Source organism: Haliotis cracherodii, unplaced genomic scaffold (assembly GCF_022045235.1).
Source record: "Haliotis cracherodii isolate W230 unplaced genomic scaffold, xgHalCrac1.p SCAF_1, whole genome shotgun sequence".
NCBI classification, from domain to species: Eukaryota; Metazoa; Mollusca; class Gastropoda; order Lepetellida; family Haliotidae; genus Haliotis; species Haliotis cracherodii.
The window spans coordinates 84330525-84357550 of NW_027266264.1; the positions used below are offsets into that span (position 1 = coordinate 84330525).

The following is a 27026-nucleotide window of genomic DNA, read 5'->3' on the forward strand; positions in this document are numbered from 1 at the left end:
TGAAATGAAAGCATCCCCAAATGGTCAAGGGTGACATCGCCCTCAAGGCAAACTATGAAACAGTGGTCTAAGGGGAACAACTCTGTCACCCTATTTTGAATACATGTTTTCTACAAAATGATGATTTTAAGTCAAGCTGTTTTACGTGTCAATGACTTATGGCTGACATATTTCAGATCCCTGTTTAACAGGAGTCATCTTGATGTTTCAGTGTTCACAGCCAACAAGGAGAAGCCCTCTGTGTCTCCTGTGACTGCTGGGGAGGAGTCCATGCTGTGGACATCCCACCTCTGCCACTACGACAGTGTGCAGCAGTTAGAGTCTGCCCTCTCCTTCCTAGTCCAAGCTGTCAGAGAAAATGTGAATGATCAGCAGTCACGTGACTTTGCCAACAAACTGTTGACCTTGACTTTGGAGTTTCTGTATGGCCTTGTCCACAATGGTCTGTCGGTTCATGGGGGTCTTGGTCAGACCCAGCATGACCAGGAGGAGAAAGGTGACCTTGAGAAGGCTGTTGACTTGTTGATGGGATATATTGCTCAACTACGACAGTGTCTGACATTAGCGGAGCTGACTCGTGGCAAGTTGATCATCAAGGCATCAGACACAGCTGATGGACTTACCACTGACGACAGCGTAGAGGACTCTGAATGGTCACATTTGACAGCAGAGGTGGGATTCTTGTTACAATATAACTGATAAAGAGGTTAATAGCCAAATGTGTCTTTGTGTGATAAGCATGATATATTAGGAATAGAAATTATATTATGTGAGCCATTGGTGAGCATAAAACATGTTTTGTCCCTAAATTGGAAAGAGTCCTTATTTGCTTCAATTCAGAGGTATTACATTTGTTTGTGTGTTTGTTGTTTAACGCTGCACTCAGCAATATTCCAGCTATATGATGGCGGTCTGTAAATAATCAAGTCTGGACGAGACAATCCAGTCGATCCATCGATCCACACATTTGGGATACGATGGCATGCATCAACCAAGTCAGCAAGCCCGACCACCTAACCCTGTTGATCACCTCTTACAACAAGCATACTCGCCTTTTATGACAAGCATTTTTATTTACTTTTTTTGCTGCAGATTTGCGGCCGAAAATCGGTCTCTAAATAGGTCTAGATAAACCCCTGCAATATACCAACGTGCGTCTTCCTTTATCTTTGCAACACAAGGTGATGTTATGTTGAGGATTCTATGACTACTGTAACCATGGTAACCATTCCAGGATGCGGTAGAGGCAGCCACCCTGAAGAACCGACTTCTTCTCCTGCAGTCCCACCTATTAACGAGCAGTGATACAGGTGTCGCCAGGTATGAGCAACTCGTTAAGAACTGTATGGACCAGGTTCTCCTCTACCTGGGCAACAGAGATATGAGCAAAGCGAAGGAGCTCCTGTCTAATCTGGTAAGTCAAAGTAACTTTCAATCCTCATTCAATTTAACTGACTAATTGTGCTCAGAAACTACTGACTGAACTAATATCCCAAACAATATAATGGCAATGCCATAATTATGTACATTCAGACGTGGTTGTCTAGTTTGGTTTCAAGATACATAAATCTTAATCAGATATGCTTGTCTATCTGCTTCAATTTGGACAAAACCTTTCTGCTTGTGGATGGAAATCTGACTCATAACCCAGGTAGTTCAGATTCAGTGACTGCTGTTTTCATGGAAATTGAACGTATTACTTTGCCTGCAGGGTTTTGATGTCTCTGCCAAACTATGGCGCCTAGCAGAGCGTGTGAAGTCTCGCGACCTCCAAATGTTCATCACATCGAAGCTCCACAAGAGTGGAAGTCTGACCCCCGAGGAGGCCAGCGAGGTGTCCTTCCTGCAGCGTCTGTATCAGCTGTACCCATGCAGCTCCTTCAGCCACGCCATGATCACCACAACGGGGCACCGCCGCAGGTAGTGACCCACATTGTCAGCATTGTCAGAGCTGAATGGTGTGGTTCAGCAGAAAGTCTAGCATCCAATCTGTATTTGATGATATAGTTTGTTCTATTCTGTAAGATTATTATTAGATTCCTAATGCCATCTTTAATTTATTGTTCTTGTTTTTAAATATAGCCAAGTATCAAGATGAGCTATAGAACATCTATGTTGCTATATTTGTACTTTGATTTTTCAGATTTTAATCTACCAAAACTAGAAAAAATTGATTAATAGTTCCAGCTGAATATGTGATAGTTACTAGAGCTACCATGGCATGTCGATGTCAGCTAGTGCCACATTTCATGGCTGAGATACTGGGTACATCACATCAGCAATTGATTTTGGAAAAGTTCAAGATGGCTACTCTCATGATCATAGGATTATATTCTGGTACAAAATACCATATCTCCATATATCTGGTATATCAAACTTGCTCTTGTTTTTCTGATAATGACACCGTTTGGGATAAATATTTTATTTATTTTGATGGTTGCTATTCCATTTATAGAAAATGATCATTCATATTTATGTAGTTATTATTTGAACACACAATGCCTTTTAGAAAGTCGTCAAATGTAACAAATGTTATATTTGGGATAACACTTTCTGAGTTAAGTATACAGATTCTCGTACTTCTTTTGGGTTGAGTCCTGTCTGGGATTCAAACCCACACTGCCAGTGAAGCACCTAATCGCCAGCACACAAAGTCAGCGATCTATCCCACTCAGGCCCCGAGGCTTCCTTGTTAGTTATTATTTGTCTTTAAAATTGTGTATGCCATAGTTATGAGAATTCTTTCCCCATGTCCTCTTCCCTTATCAATATGTACAACACAAAGGTGTCAAGGTAATCATGTGCCTTATTTGCAGTGCCTGGTCAGATGAGACTCTCTTGGCATCTCTACTGAACAAAACTAGTCACGAGGTGAACAGTGTCTGTGGTGATATTGGTGGGCAAGGGTCAGGGGGCAGTCCAGATGGATTATATGCAGAGGTCATTCTAACATGGATACGATCTTGGGACCAAGAAACAAGGGAGAGAATTCTGTTAGAAGCACAGATTGGAAAAGATGGTGAGAACCTTGGATTTTCTGATAGGATATGGAAGTCAGAGTGGAGGATGTTGTATGATAATTGGCAGCCTCTTCAATAGTGTATGTTCCCTGTTTTTAGACAAACAGGATATTTATATAAAGAACATGTGCAATGTTGTGTAGAAAACCTACACCCTCTTAGCACAGGCGATACATCAAAGTGGTAACCGAACTTGCTCATGTCCACAGTATCTGTACACTACTGTTGAGGATGGTGCTGTTAAAAGTAAGTGGTGCCTATCATAAGCTATGATGGATTTATATATATGTTAAGAAATTTTACCATGCAGCTCTTCTGATTGTCATGGAGCCAGTGTCATGTACTTCTGAAGAAACACGCATGCACGCACGCACCATTTCTGAGAAACTTGGGTTCTTAAATGTAGTTACTTGACTCACCTTTTCAACCTATGTGACATACATGCCCATGTTCCAACTCTCATGTTGTAAAAACTTTCCTACGAACTCTTTGTTTACTAAATACAGAGGTATTTTAACATTATATTGTAACCATGGTAACATTGCATTCAGTTCTATAATGTAGAACTAAGCAATAAAGCCTCCTCTTTATTGGTCCAGTTATCAATGATATACAAGTCATCACAACAAATCCTTGACACCAACATAGTCATGATTAGTTTTAATGATAATACCATCAATTGGAAAATCTGTAGGGCCTTTTACTAACCTTTCCTGTCGAGTTTGAGCTGAATATTGACCTGTATTCAAGTCTAGATAAATCACTGTCATTTATTTAATCATGGAATTTTATATAAGAGATTTGACAACAGCATCACATGCAAATATGATTGTGGATTAGATGTTGACTGGGGAGCCATGAGTCACCAATGTATTGATTCATCATGAATGGACACCTGACAGTATGAGACACAATCAGCATACTTTTGTATTGATTCATGTTTTAGTTCTGTATTTACTCTCTGAATGTGATATATAAAAGCTTTGTTTGGGGACTACTCAGACTACCATATTCTTTCAAAACAAAATACCAAATCTGATTACATAACGCTACCATGTCATGTCAGTTAAACACCAACTGGTTGTTAGTGGCAACTTCTTGTTACCGGAGTCGCATGGAACATGGAGAAGTTCCTCAAGCATTGCGATAAAAATAAGGTGCAAATGATTCTGTGACATTTGATTGGCTAACCATGCAATTGTATTTGGAATGAAGCTAAAAGCAGTGTAAAACCATGCTCGCTCACTCACTCACTCACACATGGTGTTAAACCATGGTCGCTCACTCACTCACTCACTCACTCGATCATTCACTCATTCACTCACTCACTCACTCGATCATTCACTCACTCACTCAAAACTCACTCACTCACTCACTCACTCACTCACTCAAAACATGAATAGGCCACACCAACTTATCGTCTACTGTTTCCTGGTTGGTTGATACAGTTTTAGAGTGGGCAGGGTATGTGTCACACTATTTCACTGAATACCATTGCTGAACAGTGTTTAGAATACCCATGTGCCCGACAGTCAGTGACAGTCTATGTTGCCGATGGACAGTCAGTGACAGTCTATGTTGCCAACGGACAGTCAGTTCTGAAAAGTTGCACACCCGATGGTAGGTTCTTAAAGTTACTAAGTTGACAATCCACCAGTTTGTTGAGAACTATCATTAAACAGTTTTATTCTTATGTTTACCCTTTTGTTATCCTAGAAAATTCTGGACTGGCAACATTTTATCTGGTCTGGTAACTGTGCAATGTTCCCAGTCTGGTTGTCTGACTAAACGTTTGGGGAATTTTATACACTGTACTCAGTCGTGTTATTTCCTGCAGTTTTTTGTGTGTTAATGGTTAAATAAGCAGACTGTGAACTTATTATTGCTGACATATTTACTTATTAGAATTGTCTTCAGTATTCTTTTGCATTTATCAGTGTTTATGAAGTTATAACAAAATATTGAAATCAATTTTTATATGAATTGATATCCGAGATAGATGTATTGTGACATCCTATTGTTAACTATGTTAACAATTGTTACTAGTTGTTAACACAGGTGAAACTGCCACTATAAAGGGTGTCATGGTGATAGGTACAGGATGAAAGTACATTTTATATCACATCTGTGGTATATTAAGACGATGGGGTAGCCCAGTGGTTGAAGTGTTTTCTTGTAATTCTGTAGGTCCGGGTTCGATTCCCCACATGGGTAAAATGTGTGTAGCCTATTTCTGGTGTGGTAGTGCTGGAATATTGCTGAAAGTGGCATAAAACCATACTCACTCGCTCAGTATCCTATATTGTCCACCATACCCACTCACTCAGTATCGTATATTGTCCACCATACTCACTCACTCAGTATCGTATGTTGTCCACCATACTTACTCACTCAGTATCGTATATTGTCCACATATTTCGACCTGTCATGGCCATGGTATGAAAAGATCAAATTCAGTTTCAAATTTTAATCAAACTTTGCTCTTTCAGATTTCATCATGGAAATGTATCCAAACAGAAAATTGTTGTGGAAGTACCTCTTGAGCCACAATCGCCATGACGATGCACTGACCTTACTTGACCTAATGATCAGAGAGGTCACTGAAGATGGTAGCAGTTGCAGGCAACGTCAGGACTGCATTATTGACCTTTACAGTGACCTTGACCTCTGCAATGAATCAATGCAGATGGAAATTACTTTACGTCTCATGAAGTAAGTGAAAACAATCCAGAGTAATGCGATAAGTAGAGCAATGTACAGAATACAGATTACACTGATATTTGCTAATGTGATCACACAAACACTAACTTTACATATATAACTGAAGAAAAATCATGAGAGAAAAATCAACACTATTTTGACATGTAACTGTGAATTGTTAATGATATTTTCTTCCTGAAGCTAAATATGCCCTACATAAGTTCACAGAAGACAACCTATAACACAACAAGGAAACAGGAACCAAAAGTGTCTAATATTTATCACCAAGAGGAAGGACTGTTTAGACTGGTTCCTAAGATTAGTCGAGCCCATGTCAGATTGGGTCAGTTACATGTTTTTTACTTCCCATGTGTAAAGAAGGAAATATTAATTTCTGCCTCGGTCCCAGGGAAGGTCATAGATGTTGTATCTGGTGTATTGATGTCTTCTACTCGCAGGTAATTGTTATTATGTCAACTCAAAGGAATGGTTTTACCAATAGTGATATTTGTGTATTTATACTCACAAGAAGGTTTTATCTATATTGATATTTGTGTATTTATACTCACAAGAAGGTTTTATCCTGGGTGATCTCTGTGTATTTTCATACTCATAGGAAAGCGTTATCTGGAATGATGTATGGATATTTTGTACTTACAGGAAATGTTGTAGCTATTGTGATATTAGTGTCTATTGTACTCACAGGAAAGGTTTTATCTGGAGTGAGATGCTCTCCGACTTCCCCGTCCTGATGAAGCACCTGTCGAGGGTGGGAGGGGTGGTGTGTTCCCCCCACCCCCTGCAGCATCTGGATCAACACACGGTGCACCACTTCCACCACCACTTCCTGGCCTACTGTGCCCGGCACCAGCTGGTCCTGGCGCTGTGGAGATACTGCACAAGACACAGGTTTGTGTGCACACAGTGTGAGGGGACCGTGAAGATCGGGTGTAGACTAGGTCTTCAGCAGCCCATGCTTGCTGTAAGAGGCGACTATGCTTGTTGTAGGAGGTGACTAACGGGATCAGGTGGTCAAACTCGCTGACATTGTATCGATTGTATCAATTGTGCGGATCGATGCACATGATGTCAATCACTTGATTGTCTGGTACAGACATACAGAGTGCGGCTGAAACAACAAACAAACAAAACCAAAAAGTATACTGTGTGTAGACTTCATCATTGACCATATTAAAGTCTTGTCTGCTCTATTTCAGCGTACATGTGTATTTATATGTGAAAATGCATATGACTGTCAGATGAACTTATGCATTACAGAATAAGAACACTTAGTCCCAATCAAGTCAATAGTGCAGACAGAGTCTTGTTGTCAAACCCTAATCAGAGAGGCTGTAGGCTAGGTGCATTTAATGATGTGTAACTTGTCTAGGCAATAGTGTTAACATTACATTCAGCTTTGTCTGTTGACTTTATTCAGTTGCTTTAACTAAACCCTGTCACAGATTGGTTCTGTCAAAGTTTTAAAACAATATCTATGGGTTTTTAGTCTAATATACATTAGTTGAGAGAGGGAGACGTGACTTCACTCTGGAAGGTTATAGTGACGTGATGACATGATACAATGGAGGACATATGCTTCCATGACAGCTCAATAGGTGAGGTGTAGGTATTAAATGATTAGTGAGGTGTAGGTATTGAATGATTAGTGAGGTGTAGGTATTAAATGATTAGTGAGGTGTAGGTATTGAATGATTAGTGAGGTGTAGGTATTGAATGATTAGTGAGGTGTAGGTATTGAATGATTAGTGGGGTGTAGGTATTAAATGATTAGTGAGGTGTAGGTATTGAATGATTAGTGAGGTGTAGGTATTAAATGATTAGTGAGGTGTAGGTATTAAATGATTAGTGAGGTGTAGGTATTAAATGATTAGTGAGGTGTAGGTATTGAATGATTAGTGGGGTGTAGGTATTAAATGATTAGTGAGGTGTAGGTATTAAATGATTAGTGAGGTGTAGGTAATAAATGATTAGTGAGGTGTAGGTATTACATGATTAGTGGGGTGTAGGTATTAAATGATTAGTGATGTGTAGGTATTAAATGATTAGTGGGGTGTAGGTATTAAATGATTAGTGAGGTGTAGGTATTAAATGATTAGTGAGGTGTAGGTATTGAATGATTAGTGAGGTGTAGGTATTGAATGATTAGTGAGGTGTAGGTATTGAATGATTAGTGAGGTGTAGGTATTGAATGATTAGTGAGGTGTAGGTATTGAATGATTAGTGAGGTGTAGGTATTGAATGATTAGTGAGGTGTAGGTATTGAATGATTAGTGAGGTGTAGGTATTGAATGATTAGTGGGGTGTAGGTATTAAATGATTAGTGAGGTGTAGGTATTAAATGATTAGTGAGGTGTAGGTATTGAATGATTAGCGATGTGTAGGTATTAGCGAGGTGTAGGTATTGAATGACTAGCGATGTGTAGGTATTTAATGTGTGTGTTTGTCTATGTAGGCTGCAGCTGGACAAGATTGATGTTGACAGCCAAGACCTGAAGACATGGCTGACTAGCCTACAGCACTTCTTCACCATCTGCCGCAACCCGGATGGTAACAGTCATATTGCATTTGTTACACTGGATCTGCACAACTGAACACGGATGGAATGGATTGAATGGTCTGGCTCAGTGACTTGGATCCGTAACCATGATTTTTGTCACTGATTCCTGGTCCAAACTTGTTATTGTTGGATATGGCTGAAATATTGCAAATTGATGCATAAAATAACATTTACTCACGTTTGAATAGCAGTGGTGAAATTAGAACCTGTTTCCCATTGTGAGATGTTCAGCAAGACGAGTTGGCATGGTCAGGGCATTCACATTTTCACATGTTTTCAATGATGTTTGGTGTAATGTGTGTATGTTCTGATCACATACTGAAATCTGTCTGGGGATGTTTCGATCACACACTGAAATTTGTCTGGGGATGTTTCGATCACACACTGAAATCTGTCTGGGGATGTTTCGATCACACACTGAAATTTGTCTGGGGATGTTTCGATCACACACTGAAATCTGTCTGGGGATGTTTCGATCACACACTGAAATCTGTCTGGGGATGTTTCGATCACACACTGAAATTTGTCTGGGGATGTTTCGATCACACACTGAAATCTGTCTGGGGATGTTTCGATCACACACTGAAATCTGTCTGGGGATGTTTCGATCACATATTGAAATCCTTCTGGGGATGTTCTGATCACATATTGAAATCCTTCTGGGGATGTTTTGGTCACATATTGAAATCCTTCTGGGGATGTTTTGATCACATATTGAAATCCATCTGGGGATGTTTTTGATCACATATTGAAATCCATCTTGGGATGTTTTTGATCACATATTGAAATCCATATGGGGATCTTCTGATCACATACTGAAATCAATCTTGGGATGTTTTTGATCACATACTGAAATCCATCTAGGGATGTTTTGATCACATATTGAAATCCATCTGGTTATGTTTGGATCACATATTGAAATCCATCTTGGGATGTTTTGATCACATACTGAAATCCATCTGGGGATGTTTGGATCGTGGCTTGTACAGCATAAAGAGTACAGTGTTTGGTAGTATGAGGCAGGGATGAATTTGTTTTCTGAGGTGCTGCAGCTTCCCGTGCAGAGTTGCACCCCTTAGGCATTCAAATCACAGATTCACTGATGATGATTCTTCGTTTGTCAGCGCCATACCCGTGTTCCTGGGTTTTACCAAATAGTAAATGTCTCACATTAAGCATACAGCTATGATATAACTTGAATATTGTTCAAAGCTGCGTAGTAGTAGAGCGTATGACCTGAGAGCAGAAGGTCCTGGGTTCGATGCCTGGCTGTGTCATACCAAAAGATGTTAAAAGATGGTACTTGTTGTTACCCTGCCTGGCGCTCAGCACTAAGGGGCTAAATCAAGGACTGGTTGGCTCGGAGTCAGTATACTGTGTCCGAGTGGGATATTCCTGTTAAACTGCGGCATGGCATATCAGTGGGCTAGCACTGTAAAATTGACATTAGTCCGGACTAGCACTAGCAGCCACACACACACACTCGTGCATGCAAATCGCTATATAAGTGCAATAATCTTGGATGCGATGTTAAACTCACTTTCACCTCACCTCAAGGATGCGTAAGCACCAACTCACACAGCCACTGTTTGGTACGATGTGCGGCATGGTTTTTCCAGATTCAGAAGCTGTGTATCAGGCCAGTCTCATGTGTGCCGCCAGTATTTGGAAGATAGACGACCCATCCCTCGCTGACCTCATTAGACAAGACCACGTGAATGTTGCCATAGCAACACTTCCATATCTACCTACACCTTTACATCAGGTATGATTTCAAAGAATTAACATGATTAGGACATTATGAAATGATTACATGGCATAATTATCTAAGTATAATGCATTATTTACAAGGTTAACAAGGTTAAATGATTTGTTATACAATCATGTATCAAGTTTGCCAAAACTGGTGCTGGATTCTTACACAAAGTCATCATCAGCTCATGTGGTATACTCCCTAGGGAGCTGAGAATATTATTTGAGTGCACACTAATCCGTTGACTGGGCTAATAATGTAGCTCTTTGAGGATGCTTTTAGGTGTGGATTCGCGCATTATCAGTATGCACATTATTACATCATTGTGCATGTTTCAGAACTCGGATGTGTTGAGACTGGAGGTCTTCGGGAACATGGACCAGAATCTACTGCAGGACAAGCTGAAGGAGTTCCCTAAACTGTATTCGGCTCTATTCCCCACCGAATCCATAGCTTCCCCTCGCATCGATGTCAGCGTCTACCAGCTGCTCATGGTGGGTAGACAACCTGGGTGCAAAGTCCATATAACTCTCTATATAAGTCGACACAATTCACGGATAACAACTTTTTAAAATTTTATTGTGATCCATAAAATTGTGTCTACTTTGTCATCTGTCCACTTCTAAGTAATGCCTCTCAAACAATTCCTACTCTATATAGTCTGTGTAAGGGAGGTGGGGTTGCCTGTATTTGTCATGCCAAAGGCCCCAGATCTATTCCCCACATGGCCACAATGTGTGAAGTCTTCCTGCTGTGGTATTGTTGAAATATTTGCTATTTAAGTGGTGTAGGACCATCCTCCCTCCCATCAAAATGAGGACTGAGTCATGAAAGTGTGCTGAGTAATACATAGTAATAGTCATCATTTTCTTTTCACTTATCATGTATATTTTGTGATGAGAAATAAAATTTATCATCCAAAACTGGCTCCCACAGGAAATATCACTTTGATGAGATCAAGCGATACCTACACTGTAGATATCGCTGCAATGAAATTACATCACAATGCTTTGCAGACCATTGTGACATCACTGGTTACCATGACGTCACAATCAAATGACATCACTAATGGCTCTGCTACTGAAGCTGTTTGCAGTGCTTTTTACACTGAAGACACTCCTAATTACTGTCTACAAATTGAAAAAGTTGGAAGAATGATGTTGGAAGATAAATAAAATCTTACCCTCTTGTCTTTTGATATCATATATATCAACACTTGTTGATAAAAGTGACAAAAGCCCTCGGCAAGCCTCGGAATTTTTCAACTTTTATCAACTCGTGTTATTATAATTGATATCAAAAGACACTCGGGTGAGACTCTCTATATAACAGGTTTATACAGATAGTTATTCACTTACGAAAGGCATTTGCTGAACAGTTTTCTAAGTATTTGGACAGATTCTTGTAGTTAGGCTGTTGGTCAATAGGAGGGGATGGGTGAAGGTGTTGGTGATATGAGAGGACATTCAAGAAAATGCCCAACTTTGTTAAAGATAAGACATAATTGGACAGCTATTTTCATGACAAGAAACTATTTCAGTGATACAGTATTACATGGAACAATGAGAGTGTTTATTCACAACTTATACCAGGCGTCTGTGTGACAAAGGAAAACATTGTTTCAGAATTTTGTTATGGTTGCTGATTTTTCTTGCTTCAGGGAAGTGCGCCACTGGACCCGAGGCGCTTGTTTGGTTGGCAGGATGGAAACACGGTTGCTGGAGAAGGTAGGCCTAGCACACACATCACAAGATACTATACACACATCACACGATGCTATACACACATCACACGATGCTATACACACATCACATGATATAATACACACATCACACGATATAATACACACATCACATGATACTATACACACATCTCACGATACTATACACACATCACACGATACTATACACACATCACATGATACTATACACACAACACACGATACTATACACACATCACACGATATAATACACACATCACATGATACTATACACACAACACACGATACTATACACACATCACACGATATAATACACACATCACATGATACTATACACACATCACACAATATTATATACACACATCACACGATACTATACACACATCACACGATATAATACACACATCACACAATACTATATACACTCATCCCATGATACTATACACACATCACACGATATAATACACACATCACACGATATCAGACACACATCCCATGATACTATACACACATCACACGATACTATACACACATCACACGATATAATACACACATCACACGATATCAGACACACATCCCATGATACTTCCTCCTGATTGTCTACAAGATACTGTACAGCCTCATGTATCACCTAGTACCCAGTTGGTCCCCAGTACACCATGCTTGTCCCCAGTATACCATGCTTGTTGTAAGAGGAGATTTGCTGGTGACTTAGTTGATAGAATGTCATCATACACCCACGGCATAGATCGCTGCTCATAACATCAATCACAGGATAGTCTGGTCCAGACTTGATTATTTACAGGCTACCAAATATTGCAGAGGGGGGCATTAAACAACAAGCAAACAAATAAGTTGAACCTGTTCCGTCCCACGTCTTGTTCCGCAGAGTGCCAAAGGCTGCTGCCCTACTTCTCCCAGACAGACCTGGTGTCACAGTTCGCCTACTCGGAGAAGATCCGTTACATGTTCTACCTAAAACATGGCCGACCTACGTATGCCTTTCTCTCCTTCCTGGCAGAGGAGATTGACTCGGGGGCAACAACTATAAGCAACAAGAGGTAGGTCTTACAGATACCTAGTTTGGAAGTCATCAACAAAATCAGTAAGATTTCCTTGCTAGAAATTATTTGTCAATTGGAGAATACCTCAGTTCTGGACCAGTATGACACTTGAAGGAAGAGTAAGTTCTGCTACCTGATGCTTTTAGTAAATTGAGAAATGGTATACAGTCACAAGGCTTGCTCCTGAGAGTGAAATGCCCTCACACCAAATTTTGAGGACAGAAACTAGCCACTGGGGTGGCCAAGTCGTCTAAGGCGCCGCGATTCGCTGTGCAGAGTTGCGTCCCTTGGGCACGCCAGAAACCTATGATTGTGGGTTCGAATCCCAGTTCGCCCAGATAATGTTTCTAGGTTTGTCAGCACCATACCCGTGCTCGTGGGTTTCACCGAAGTGGTAAACGTCTGGGACCTGCATCACTTCGGGCTTTCCTCCCACATTAAGCTGACACGCCGTGATATAACTGGAATAATGTTCAAAGCGGCGTTAAAACCAACTCACTCACTCATCTGGTATTCACCTGATGAAGGGGCAAGGAGTAGCGCTAAAATGTTTCCTAAGACAATTAATCCATAAGACGTTTTTATGTCTTCTGTGAAACATAAAGTGGGATTACCTGAGTGTGCGAATGTTTGGCTGATTTAAAAGACTCATGTGTACATAATACACACATGACTGTTATAATGTCGTCGTTATTCACTCTGCGGGAGTTTGGTTAGAGACAAAATAAGTTTTGGGTCACTGCTACAAACAAATGCTGAAGGGAGCATTTTAAATTTGTTTTCATAACACTTTTTAGCAGGACATCCAACAATGTCCATTGAACAGCTTTGTGTTTTTGTAACATTATGTTATGTTATTATATATTTCAAGAAACTCCTAGCCCTTCCACACCAGAATGGTTGCCCTGTAGTACAGCCGGTAATGATATATAGACCGGTGCATTATAGCTGATAATGATATATAGACCGGTGCATTATAGCTGATAATGATATATAGACCGGTGCCTTATAGCTGATAATGATATATAGACCGGTGCATTATAGCTGATAATGATATAGAGACTGGTGCATTATAGCTTATAATGATCTATAGACCAGTGCATTATAGCTGATAATGATATATAGACTGGTGCATTATAGCCGGTAATGATCTATAGACCAGTGTATTATAGCTGATAATGATATATAGACTGGTGCATTATAGCTGGTAATGATATATAGACCAGTGCATTATAGCTGATAATGATATATAGACCGGTGCATTATAGCTGATAATGATATAGAGACCGGTGCCTTATAGCTGATAATGATATAGAGACCGGTGCATTATAGCTGATAATGATATATAGACTGGTGCCTTATAGCTGATAATGATATAGAGACTGGTGCATTATAGCCGGTAATGATATATAGACCGGTGCCTTATAGCTGATAATGATATATAGACCAGTGGATATTATGAGATGTGCACTCCATTTTTCTGGGGCAGTGGGGAAGCCTAGTGGTTAAAGCGTCTGCTTGTCACGCCAAAGGCCTGGGTTTGATTCATTTTGGGTGTTCCCTGCCATGATACTGCTAGAATATTGCTAAAAGCGGCAAAAAAAATCATACTCACTACTCAATCACTCCATGTTCCAGGATTAACACTGTGTGTGGGGTGGCGCTATGGATAGCCGTGAAGAACTTCACTAATGCTGCCATCACAAGTGCATGTGTAGCTTTTGTGGAAATGATCGACCAAGACAGTCTGCCATTGCGAACATACATTCAAATAGGTGTGGAAATTCTCGCTTACAAGAACAATGGCATCATGGGTACCATTGACAAGAGGAAGGAGGTGATGCACGCACATGAAGAGGAAGTGGGTAAGAGTTGGAATTGGAAATGATGTATTCAAACATGAAACAAACATCCTTTTTCCAAGATGACAAATTTTCCAACTTCATTATGTTTCAGTCATGTTACCATGGTTACTGTGGTATGTAAAATAATTGAATTAACACAACAAATATTGAAAGCTGCAGTGCCACCTGTTACAAAGCGAAAAAGCACACAAAGTCATCAATATCACCTTAGCAAAATTATTGTTTATGAGATCACAAAAATGATTGCTTCTATTCTTCTATGTTTTCTATATGTTCCAATCAAGTAATGGTACTTTTTAATACCTTTCATTTTAGAGTAATGTCACCGTGAAATATTTTCAACACTCACAATAAAGATTTTTAGCTATAATAAAGACAATATTCCAGCAAGTGGCAATGTCACACAATCGACACAGTGGCCCAGTCGTCTAAGGCGCCGCGATTCGCTGTGCAGAGTTGCGTCCTTGGGGCATGCCAGAAACCTATGACTGTGGGTTTGAATCCTGGCTCGACCCATTTATGTTTCTAGGTTTGTCAGCACCATACCCGTGCTTGTTGGCTTTCCAACCACATTAAGCTAACACTCCATGATATAACTGAAATACAGTACTGTTAAAAGAGGTGTTAAACCCAACTCACTCACTCACTCATTTGCAGTGATTTAGTTGGCTCCTGCAACAATCACATGTCTCTGAGGACCTACTCAACTAGAGTCCCCACAGGGTGTATGATGTAGGAGATCTGATGTGCAAGTTCCAAGAAGAATATCAAACAGTTAATGAGTTGTGCTCTGGAAACAAACCCTACCCTTTTTTGAACCTCAGTCCAAATTGTTGCCCTGGAAATAAATAAATGGAAATAAAACATTACAATAAAAAGTTCCAAGAAGAAAAATCTAATGGTTTAGAAGTTATTCTCCATAAATAAAGTGGGTCAGATGGATGGAGCCACTTTCTTTGTCCCCAGTCAGCACCACACTGAGACTTAAACCCCATGTCACCAGTCAGCACCACACTGAGACTCAAACCCCATGTCACCAGTCAGCACCACACTGAGACTTAAACCCCATGTCACCATTCAGCACCACACTGAGACTCAAACCCCATGTCACCAGTCAGCACCACACTAAAACACAAACCCCATGTCACCAGTCAGCACCACACTAAAACTCTAACCCCATGTCACCAGTCAGCACCACACTGAGACTCAAACCCCATGTCACCAGTCAGCACCACACTAAAACTCAAACCCCATGTCACCAGTCAGCACCACACTCATACTCAAACCCCATGTCACCAGTCAGCACCACACTGAGACTCAAACCCCATGTCACCAGTCAGCACCACACTGAAACACAAACCCCATGTCACCAGTCAGCACCACACAGAGACTCAAACCACAAGTCACCAGTCAGCACCACACTGAAACACAAACCCCATGTCACCAGTCAGCACCACACAGAGACTCAAACCCCATGTCACCAGTCAGCACCACACTGAGACTTAAACCCCATGTCACCAGTCAGCACCACACTGAAACACAAACCCCATGTCACCAGTCAGCACCACACTGAGACTTAAACCCCATGTCACCAGTCAGCACCACACTAAAACACAAACCCCATGTCACCACACTGAGACTCAAACCCCATGTCACCAATCAGCACCACACTGAGACTCAAACCCCATGTCACCAGTCAGCACCACACTAAAACACAAACCCTTTGTCACCAGTCAGCACCACACTGAGACTCAAACCCCATGTCACCAGTCAGCACCACACTGAGACTCAAACCCCATGTCACCAGTCAGCACCACACTGAGACTCAAACCCCATGTCACCAGTCAGCACCACACTGAGACTCAAACCCTATGTCCCCAGTCAGCACCACACTGAGACTCAAACCCTATGTCCCCAGTCAGCACCACACAGAGACTCAAACCACAAGTCAACAGTCAGCACCAAACAGAGACTCAATCCCTATGTCCCCAGTCAGCACCACACAGAGACTCAAACCCTATGTCCCCAATCAGCACCACACAGAGACTCAAACCACAAGTCAACAGTCAGCACCACACAGAGACTCAAACCCAATGTTTTTAGGGTAGCCTAGTGGTGTGCGCCTTCGGTTGTCACACTGACGACTCACATGGGTACCATGTGTGAAGCCAATTACTGGTGTCCCCCGCCATGATTTTTGCCGGAACATTCCTTAAAGCTGTGTAAAACCTCACTCAGTCACTCACTCACTCACTCACTCACTCACACTCACCACCACCCATTCTCCATTACGTTGCACAGTGGACCTGCTGTTGAACTGTGTGAGGCGAAGGAGGAGGAATGGCCCCAGCGTGGTGGAGGCCTTGGAGAGGGCTACAGCGGACAGCATCATCAAGAAGGGCATCAACAGGTCGGTACCAGCCCTTGTTTCGCTTGGGCAGCTGGAGACCCAACAAGGTCATTTGTGTCAAGTTTGGGATTTTTTGTCAATCAACAATTATCTCAGTTATCTCTATTTTTCACATATTTTTGAAGACACTGAATAGTTCTGCTCATCATTACTGTTGTGTAAGACATGCGTCTGTTTGTCTGTCCTGCCCAGTACAAGTTTCGACGCTGCCCACCAGTGGCTGCTGACGGTGACCGTCTGCCACCTGCTCCACCTGCCTCTGTCCACGGTGTTCCTGGAGGAGTGTGCCCAGGCTGACAAGTGGCTGCCCTTCCTCTGGTTTGCCCAGCTGCATCAGTTCCCCAAACAACAGGTTCGTGTAACACTAGGTACTGATGATACACAGACGATGTCATTCGTGCACCACTCGGTACTGATGATGTCATTCGTGTAACACTCGGTGCTGACGATGTCATTCGTGCAACACTCGGTGCTGATGATGTCATTCGTGTAATATTCGGTACTGACGATGTCATTGTGTAACACTCGGTACTGATGATGTCATTCGTGCAACACTCGATACTGACAATGTCATTCGTGCAACACTCGGTGCTGATGATGTCATTCGTGTAATATTCGGTACTGACGATGTCATTGTGTAACACTCGGTACTGATGATGTCATTCGTGCAACACTCGATACTGACAATGTCATTCGTGCAACACTCGGTGCTGATGATGTCATTCGTGTAATATTCGGTACTGACGATGTCATTTGTGTAACACTCGGCACTGACGATGTCATTCGTGTAATATTCAGTACTGACGATGTCATTCATGCAACACTCGGTACTGAAGATGTCATTTGTGCAACACTCTGTGCTGACGATGTCATTTGTGCAACACTCAGTACTGACGATGTCATTCATGCAACACTCGGTACTGACGATGTCATTCATGTAACACTCGGTACTGTCACTTGGGTTTACCAACAGCGAGTCTCTAGGTCCAGGGAACAGTGAGAGATAATTTGTGTAGATCTATATAAGATAGCTATGCAATAAATTACAAAGAACAATGAAGAATGAAGTGTGGTTTATATCATGATAAAACATTGTTTTATCATGACGTCATTTCTGGAGATTCGAACATGCGCACATGACGTTATTTTTGAGAGGGAAGTGTCTAGTTAGTTTTCTCAATAGATGTAGCTGAGTAATGGCCAAACAATAGCAACCAAAAGTGGGAGCAATATGAAAATTGGTATTTGGAGAGAAGGTACAGGTAATCGATGTGATTGTGAGAATATGCCGGAAATACCCACCTGTGAATAAAATGGACTTCTATTTAGGGAGTCATCATTATTAAAATATGAGCAAATATTTTTGAAGCTTGTACATTTTATTATCAGCCTTAAAGAGTCTGTCGTTTATCGAACAATAAAACACTGCAGGGAGAATAAAACATGAGGGGCGCCTCTCATGGTTTATTCTCTGAGCAGTATTTTATTGTACGATAAACAACGACCACGAATAACTTATTTATTCAATACTTGTTCCATGATGGTTGCTGGTTGTGGTATTCCTGACTTTGCATGCTAATGACATGTGGAGCCTGTTGAGTTCCTGTAGGGGGTCACTATAGAAGTTCCTGACAATTGTCACAGAAACAAGAATCTGATATTTATCACTGAAACAACTTGTATTTCTTATTGAGCTTGAATGTCAATAATCAAAAGACACTATTGACCACACATTTGGAGTGATATGGAGATGATATTCCCTAGCTTCTCGATGACTGACGCCAAGTGTGTTGATCAGTTGCAGGGTCTGCTTCATCAGTTCCGCAGTCGACATCTGCGTGAACACCTCCACTATGTCATAGAAAATGCAGATGCCAAGTCGGTGATGTTGCGGAGGAAGTTGTCGGAGACGCCAACTGACACTCAGACAAGAGGCCCCACAAAGGATGTCAGATCTTCCCTTTATGCCAAGATTGGCCTGTCAAAGGGGAGAGGTAGGTTAACTTGTCTGTATTATGTCTGTAACATGTCTGCAGCCATAGAAATTCAGGCTTTTTTAGGACTAACTCTTTGGAACCTTACTTCACTTGTCTTCAGAGTCTATAGCTGGTCCCGATTGATTGAGACCAAAATGTCTACTATGTTTTATTTTCTGTCAGTTTTATTTAGTTTCAATTTGTAGCATTGGCAACTGGATCAGAATTATAGCCCTCAGATGCTAATCAATGAGGACTACCATCACTGGATTTTGGTTGTCAACACAATTTAGTAGTCTCAGGCTAGCAGACTAGCGTGAATTTCAAAGGCTGTCCCTTTAAATCTTGTATGTAATATCCTACGTTTGGCCTGTCAAAGGGGAGAGGTCCCCACATAGGCACAGTTTGTAGGGCCCCTTTCTGGTGTCCCACTCATTTGCTTGCCCACCCCTCCACCCTTCCACCCACCAACCTGCCAATCCACCCATCCACCCACCCCCCCATCCATCCACCCACCTATCCGCCTACCCACCTACCCACCCATCCACCCACCTACCCACCCACCTACCCACCCATCCACCCACCCATCCACCCACCCACCTACCCACCCATCCACCCACCTATCCGCCTACCCACCTACCCACCCATCCACCCATCCACCCACCTTATCAGCGACTCCTGCCTAGCAAACCATGGTATTCATGTTCTCTGTTCAGGGAACGCGAGCAGTGATGAGGAGGATCACCTCAGCCTGGACTCTCCCCAGGGAGCTGCACTTTCTCTGGATCAGTCACAACCAGGTGAGCAAGGAAAACTTCATCCAAGGTCACACATGAGCTAGGTTTCGTAGTACTGCGTTGAAAAGGCTCTGAATTTCAATCAGCCTTTAAGAGGCCTTAAAAAGTAATAACGCTTTGAAATTAACTATAATTTTGCAATCACGGCTGTTTAGTGATTAAAACTACAATAATAGAAGTCAATCTATATTGAAACACCATTGTGTTGACTTATTTTAAGCATGTTTTTGTTAGTACAGTTTGAGCCAATCTGACAATGAACTAAAGTAGGAATGTCCTAATAAATCTGTTTGATGTACCCCTGCGTATTACGTGTTTGCTCATTTCCTTGAGTGAGTGAGTGAGTTGGGTTTAACGCCGCTTTTAACAGTATTCCAGTCATATCACGGCGTGTCAGCTTAATGTGGGAGGAAAGCCCGAAGTGATGCAGGTCTCAGACGTTTACCACTTCGGTGAAACCCACGAGCACGGGTATGGTGCTGACAAACCTAGAAACATAATCGGGTCGAACCGGGATTCGAACCCACAATCATAGGTTTCTGGCGTGCCTAAGGGACGCAACTCTGCACAGCGAATCGCGGCGCCTTAGACGACTGGGCCACCCGTGCCCCCCATTTCCTTGAAGGCCATTACAGATTTTGTATGAACCATGCCATCTATACATGACGGACGGATGGACGGATAGACAGACAGACAGAGCAGACAGACAGATAGACAGAATTTAGTCTGTACCTTAAGCCCATATTACAAACAAGATAGAAAAGGTAAAATGTACATGCTGAATAAATGGCTGGAGTACACTTTATGTTGCGAGGTTGTATAGTGTACAGGTTTTGCTCCTAATCTGTAGGACTTGACACAGAAATTTAGTCCCACATGTCCACTGTGTGACTGTTGTAGTGGACCTGACCCTCACGGAGGACTCAGCGGGGGAGGACGTGTTCCAGGTGGTGTTCTCGTCCCAGGCCGCAGCTTCTCCCTGGAAGTCCCTCTTACAAGCATCCGTTGTCCTCCGCAATTCCCTCTTTGCTGAACTAGCTGCTTGTCAACAGGTATAGGAGCTTAGCGGAGTAGACTTTCACTTGGTGTTTTCCAAGGTTTGGTTTTCCTCTGCATGTCGTCTGATGTGAATGTGGGGTCAATTCAATTGGACACCAAGACAACTTTTCTATTGTTTTACTATTTGTATCTTGGTAGGAAAACACGACAACATGAGGAATTATTTGTTGACTTCTTGAATCCTGTCAAATGTATAATAACATAAATAAGAACTGTTTACAACACTCTTATGCATGAAGTGATTTCTTAAATTCGGTTCACATTTTATATAAATCTAAAAACTAATTACAGTTCAATTTTATTAAAATCCAATCTTAACTATGATACAATACCTTATTGCGTGAAGATCTGAGGGCATCTCCATACAAGGTAGTGTCAGGTGAACCCTGAGTGATCATTAACCGCCCAATCTACATGAAGGATGCGTTGGTTCTTGAGCCAATCAGATGTCAGCTCTCTAAAACGATTTGGCTTCATGTCTATATCACCTCAATTCCAATGTATTGATTTCTCAAACAAAACCACACAAGACACATACATGCCTTCGATGGTATCCCCTTTTGGGCGTGAAATACGACAGGTTGTCTAAAATATCCACAGAATAGCGACGGCATCTTTATTATGTATATTCTGGAAAGGAATTGTTAGTTTATTTTCAAAATACAGAAATCAGTGCTGGTACTTTCTTCACTCATACTGAGAATGTAGGAGCCTCAGAAAGTTCACCTTATGCAACCTCCATTGAGGTGTCCTCACTTCTTCATGCACAGAGGTATTGATTGGCATAAAAGGTCTGATTTCAAGGGCACTGATCACAGTTATGGTAGGTGTGGGATAACATATGCTTCAGCTTCTTACTTTTGATGTTCAGGATGCTTCTGTGGCTGCCTGTCTGTGTGGATGGTTGGTGGCAATGATGGACCGAACTGAGCATGCTCAGTTCCTGGAGGCTCATGGGAAGTCAGCCTCAGTTTGGAATATGGCAGAGCTGGAAGTTCTGATTGAACTTTACATTGGAAAACACTGGGAATATACTCTTGCTACAGGATTTGATATATTTCAGACTGTAAGTATTAAGAATACAATCATGGGTTTGTTAAAAACTTTGATGTCAAAGATTTGTCATACATTCATAGTTGACAATGGCTCAGCATGCTCAATATAACTTTTTATGTCTTATGTCATTGCGTTCTGTGTTTTTGAGCCCCTAAGAAGTATTTCTGATCACATGTCTCACAACAATCCCAGTACACTAAAACTAAGTCTTTCCTTTGAGAACATTTATTCCTGTTTACATTTGGATGGTCAGTTGACCATATTTTGTCAAATCAAGACTGATAATGTCCCGCCAAGCTAGACGAGTCAATCAGGTGACATTTTGTTACCATTACATGATTTGGAGCCATTCCATTACAGTAAAGTTTAAAATAGATGCACTACATGATCAGTCACATGCAATTACAGACAGGAAGTTTACAAACAGCAGATGATACATCATCGGTGAATACGATTGTTTTGATGCATAGTTATCATCAGTTCAAGTTTGATTGAAATGGACATTAGTGAAGTTTAAGTTTTGAGGTATGTTTTCATAACTTAATAGCTTAACATAGCTTAATTCCTAACATAACTTCAGCGGAAAGTGGCAGACACTTTAATGTCTTCAGTGGCTTTGAAGCGTCTACCTTGATTACGTCATTAAACGTGTGGTCACGCATATGTTTGGGGGCTCGAAAAGAAGTGAGAATCGAAAAGATGTGACATGGAGATATAAGCTTTATGAAGAAAACCTTTTGTCAAGCCTATCTAGTTGAATAATGTTTGTTAACTTACAGAATGACAGCAGATATGACTGAGCTCGTTCAACCAATGTTTGTTGACCTACAGAATGACAGCAGATGTGACTGAGCTCGTTCAACCAATGTTTGTTGACCTACAGAATGACAGCAGATATGACTGAGCTCGTTCAACCAATGTTTGTTGACCTACAGAATGACAGCAGATGTGACTGAGCTCGTGTGTTCCTACCTTTGTTTCAGTATTCACCGCTGCTGCCCTTCCTGAAGTTCCTGGCGGAGCTGACACAGGGAAGGAACTACAGCACCTGCACCGGTCTCCTGGGAGACTTCAAGGATGCAATGTCCAATGTAATTATTACCAAATACTGGTTGCTGTCTTCCAATAATGGTTTGTGTTGTGTGTGGCTGTGGTGGTGAAGACAATGCTCCAATTGTACATAATAGAGCTCCAAACTCTAGGGAGTGTAAGCATATAACACTTGATTCAATCAATACATGGTGGACAGATATGCAGTAACACATATTTATCACCACTTCATAAACACCAAGCATGTGTCAGCTACGTGTTCACCCATATTACAATCTAGGGTGGATCCAGCATTTGTAAGAGGGAGGGGTCCAATAACATGATGACATCCTCTCTCAGTGCTGCTGGGCGAGGGGAGAGGGGTTCAAAAGGAGGATCTATCTGGATCCACCTATGTATTAACAATTCCTGTAGTGATTCCAGGGCAGAATCGGTCTCCAGTCGTCTCTACTTTATCGTTAGAGTGAGTGAGTGATTTGGGTTTTAATAAGGGATAAAAGCCTGAGGGTGATGCAGGCCTCGGACGTTTACCACTTTGGTGAGTGAGTGAGTATGGTTTTACGCCGCTTTTAGCAATATTCCAGCAATATCACAGCTGGGGACACCAGAAATGGGCTTCATACATTGTACCCATGTCGGGAATCAAACCCGGGTCTTCCTATGCCATTAAAACAAATTCACTCATCTGTCAAGTCTGCGCTACTGTACATCAGCCGTTATGTCTGTAGATTATCTCACAACAGTGCTCATTGTTCCATTGTGTGCCAGTTGTTTGCACAAGTTTCCAATTATGGTAGCAAAATATAAAATGGCATCATTATGAACTCTATAATTATCAGTTATTGATAATCAAGTTCAATATAGTCAAGAATTTAGTGAGGTGTACTTTTGAAATTTAGTTGTGTTATCTTTTAACATTGCAGTACCGTGAGGGCAGAAGATTCGAATCTTCACAGCTGATAATTTTGGGGAACTGTCATTGGCTAGAACAGACAGCCAATCGGCTGCTACAGCGTCAGTTGCGCCACACTCCAAATCTATATGAGGCACTGCGATTCGTTCAGTTATTGGATCAAGAAAATATTGCCCTTGTCTTCAGTTTTGATGGTATGATGTCTTTCGGGATTCAGTTGTTTGAACATTGAGATATTACTCTGTATGTTCCTCTGAAGATTGGAACAGGAAACAGGCAATGATGTTCTCCGATGAGAAGATCGGCTTATGTATTTTATAATGAAATACTTTAACATTGTTTAGAGGTATGAAGTGAATATTTCAATTGAGTGAAAATTTTCTGTGGAACTGCTGTGTATCTTCTTCAATCAGTCTATGGTTTTCAGAGTAAAATCATGGAGATCTTTTAGTAAAAACGTAATAAATAGAAAATTCAATAGTTCTTGCCCAATAAAGGGTTGCGACACTCCTGAAAATATCAACGTTGTCAGGTCAGTCTATGTTTTTCTACTACCATAAAGACCTAATGGCCTGTATATATTCTAGTCTGATTGCAAATTTCTTGATACAGTCTCCGTAGCTATTCCGTAACAGGTAAAGCAATGTTCTCATCTGTATGACAGTGCCCGACTACAGTCGTCTCCATAAGTTGGTGCGCATCCTACACGCAAACAACCTGGACACCGTTGCCTTCCCAGAATTCCTGCAGCAGGATGACAGCAGCCATAGGGAGAGGGAGAAGACCATCGATGTGCTGATAGAGAGGAGGGCGTTCACCGATGCGTACAAGTTTGCCCGACTCACCAACCTGTCCTGTGATGAGATCACCCTGAAGGAGGTAGCATCCGCTTGTGTTTGCTTCATATGGAGCGCTTCAGTGCCAGACAATCCAGTGTTTATGTATTGCATCTCCAATAACTATTGTTAAAATTTTGGAACGAGTTTGCGGTTGTTTGGCGCAGTATATCATGTAACTAATTTTGATTGTCAGTAACACCAATAGTCTTAGCGCTAAGATGATTGTAACTCCCATACTTTAACATAGGCTTAGGATAGTCTTCGAGCTAAGATGATTGTAACTCCCATACTTTAACATAGGCTTAGGATAGTCTTAGCGCTAAGATTGCTTTGTGCAAGTGGATCCTGGTCTCACCACTGATTTTTAGTGATCAATTCATATATGATTTTCAACTCTTTTTTGCCTTTTACAACAACAGTAAATAGTGCACATCAATGTTAAATGATTTTCAACCTTTGTATCCCATTCAGAGCAAAGCCTTTGGTGAGAATAGCAGAGGAGTTGAGAGTGTGATATTATTATTCTTCCGGAGGAAGAGCTTCTGATCAGCCCCTTAGGCTCAGGATTTCAAATGTTAATTTCTTTTAGATATACAATTGGTCATTTTACATAGCTCAAGTTCTTCTCTAGTTCTGCCTTCAGCTGGAGCCCATGTTGTGACCATGCTTGCTTAACCTTCAGATGTTGACGGAGAAGGAGATGTTGCAGAAGACTCTGGTGTGGAGGTCGAAGGTCGCCAGGTCCCGCTTCTGGAGGTCATGTGCGGACAAGTTCCGACTTAACCAAGTCTCCACCACTAGTGTCATGGATTTCTTCAAAGTAAGATGAAACAAGTGGACACGCTTTAGACAGAGATGATGAAGTATCCCCGTGTTATGGGTTTTCAGACGCTTAAGAAACAATTATAGTTTTCTCTCTAATCACAAGAACAACTGTAAAACATCTCACTAACAAATAAAAGATGACTTTCTCTTAAAAAGAAGCCATCATTTGGGTATCTACAATGTCTGTGTGATGCCACACCCATTGTTATAGCGCGAGTTTTTGCAATAAACATGGCCGCCCAAAAACCTATGATCCGACTGTACATAGACAAAGTGATCATGAGAAGAGAAAGTGAACTAACTCACAAGTGCCCTGTGTTCATGCATTGTTTTGAATAAATATCAATATTCCCCATGAGGCCTTTTGATTGTTTTGCAGTATCTTGTGAAAATTATTTAGAATTAGAAGTTTATGGAGATATGAGACTTTTGTAGATAACCTCATCAGTGTTGAAATTCAGGGCTGTTTGAAAGACTTCACCACAAGTATAGTTGATTTGTTTCTTTGTAACATAAACAACATATTGACAACTGTATTAATGTCCTATAACACAATTCAGTTTTTACTTCATCTGAACCAATTGCCCACAGAGTTATAGTCCAATTTTTCAATTTCAAACTATGTGGAATTTGATCTACTGTATAATGATGCAAGCAGGAAACCATTCAGGTGAGCTACAGAGCCTCGTGTCTGTATTCGTACGCTGGAAGTCTTGTCTTTCTGTTCAGCTGGAAGCAGAAACAATTGACAGCATGAGTGAGAAGGCCGGAATCTACCAGCTGTGTCTGGAGCTGATGACGTGCCATGAGGCCACAGACAGCATGTATGATGGGCTCCACAGGCAGATGTGGCACTGCCGGATACAGGCCAAGATTTCACAACAAAAGGTAACATATACAGTAGTATAGAGGATGGGGGTACTGCCTCACCCCACCTGGACTACTGCCTCACCCCACCTGGACTACTGCCTCACCCCACCTGGACTACTGACTCACCCCACCTGGACTACTGACTCACCCCACCTGGACTACTGACTCACCCCACCTGGACTACTGACTCACCCCACCTGGACTACTGACTCACCCCACCTGGACTACTGACTCACTCCACCTGGACTACTGACTCACCCCACCTGGACTACTGACTCACCCCACCTGGACTACTGACTCACCCCACCTGGACTACTGACTCACACCACCTGGACTACTGACTCACACCACCTGGACTACTGACTCACCCCACCTGGACTACTGACTCACCCCACCTGGACTACTGACTCACCCCACCTGGACTACTGCCTCACCCCACCTGGACTACTGACTCACCCCACCTGGACTACTGACTCACCCCACCTGGACTACTGACTCACCCCACCTGGACTTCTGCCTCACCCCACCTGG

The 27026-nt window shown here is 41.7% G+C and overlaps 1 protein-coding gene across 1 annotated transcript in view; it reads left to right on the plus strand.

Moving 5' to 3' along the window:
• Nucleotides 1-27026, plus strand: part of LOC139450205 (spatacsin-like) — a 55274-nt gene that overhangs the window by 14031 nt on the left and 14217 nt on the right. The window contains exons 7-29 of the mRNA XM_071231910.1: nt 212-672; nt 1235-1414; nt 1712-1920; nt 2817-3019; nt 5510-5732; nt 6426-6629; nt 8194-8288; nt 9918-10063; nt 10390-10545; nt 11712-11778; nt 12661-12832; nt 14474-14700; nt 17002-17110; nt 17303-17462; nt 18909-19104; nt 19803-19886; nt 20784-20935; nt 21814-22008; nt 22982-23089; nt 23972-24155; nt 24626-24840; nt 25483-25620; nt 26355-26513. Of these exons, the coding sequence (XP_071088011.1) occupies nt 212-672; nt 1235-1414; nt 1712-1920; nt 2817-3019; nt 5510-5732; nt 6426-6629; nt 8194-8288; nt 9918-10063; nt 10390-10545; nt 11712-11778; nt 12661-12832; nt 14474-14700; nt 17002-17110; nt 17303-17462; nt 18909-19104; nt 19803-19886; nt 20784-20935; nt 21814-22008; nt 22982-23089; nt 23972-24155; nt 24626-24840; nt 25483-25620; nt 26355-26513 (4043 nt within the window). The remainder of the gene's footprint in view (nt 1-211; nt 673-1234; nt 1415-1711; nt 1921-2816; nt 3020-5509; nt 5733-6425; nt 6630-8193; nt 8289-9917; nt 10064-10389; nt 10546-11711; nt 11779-12660; nt 12833-14473; nt 14701-17001; nt 17111-17302; nt 17463-18908; nt 19105-19802; nt 19887-20783; nt 20936-21813; nt 22009-22981; nt 23090-23971; nt 24156-24625; nt 24841-25482; nt 25621-26354; nt 26514-27026) is intronic.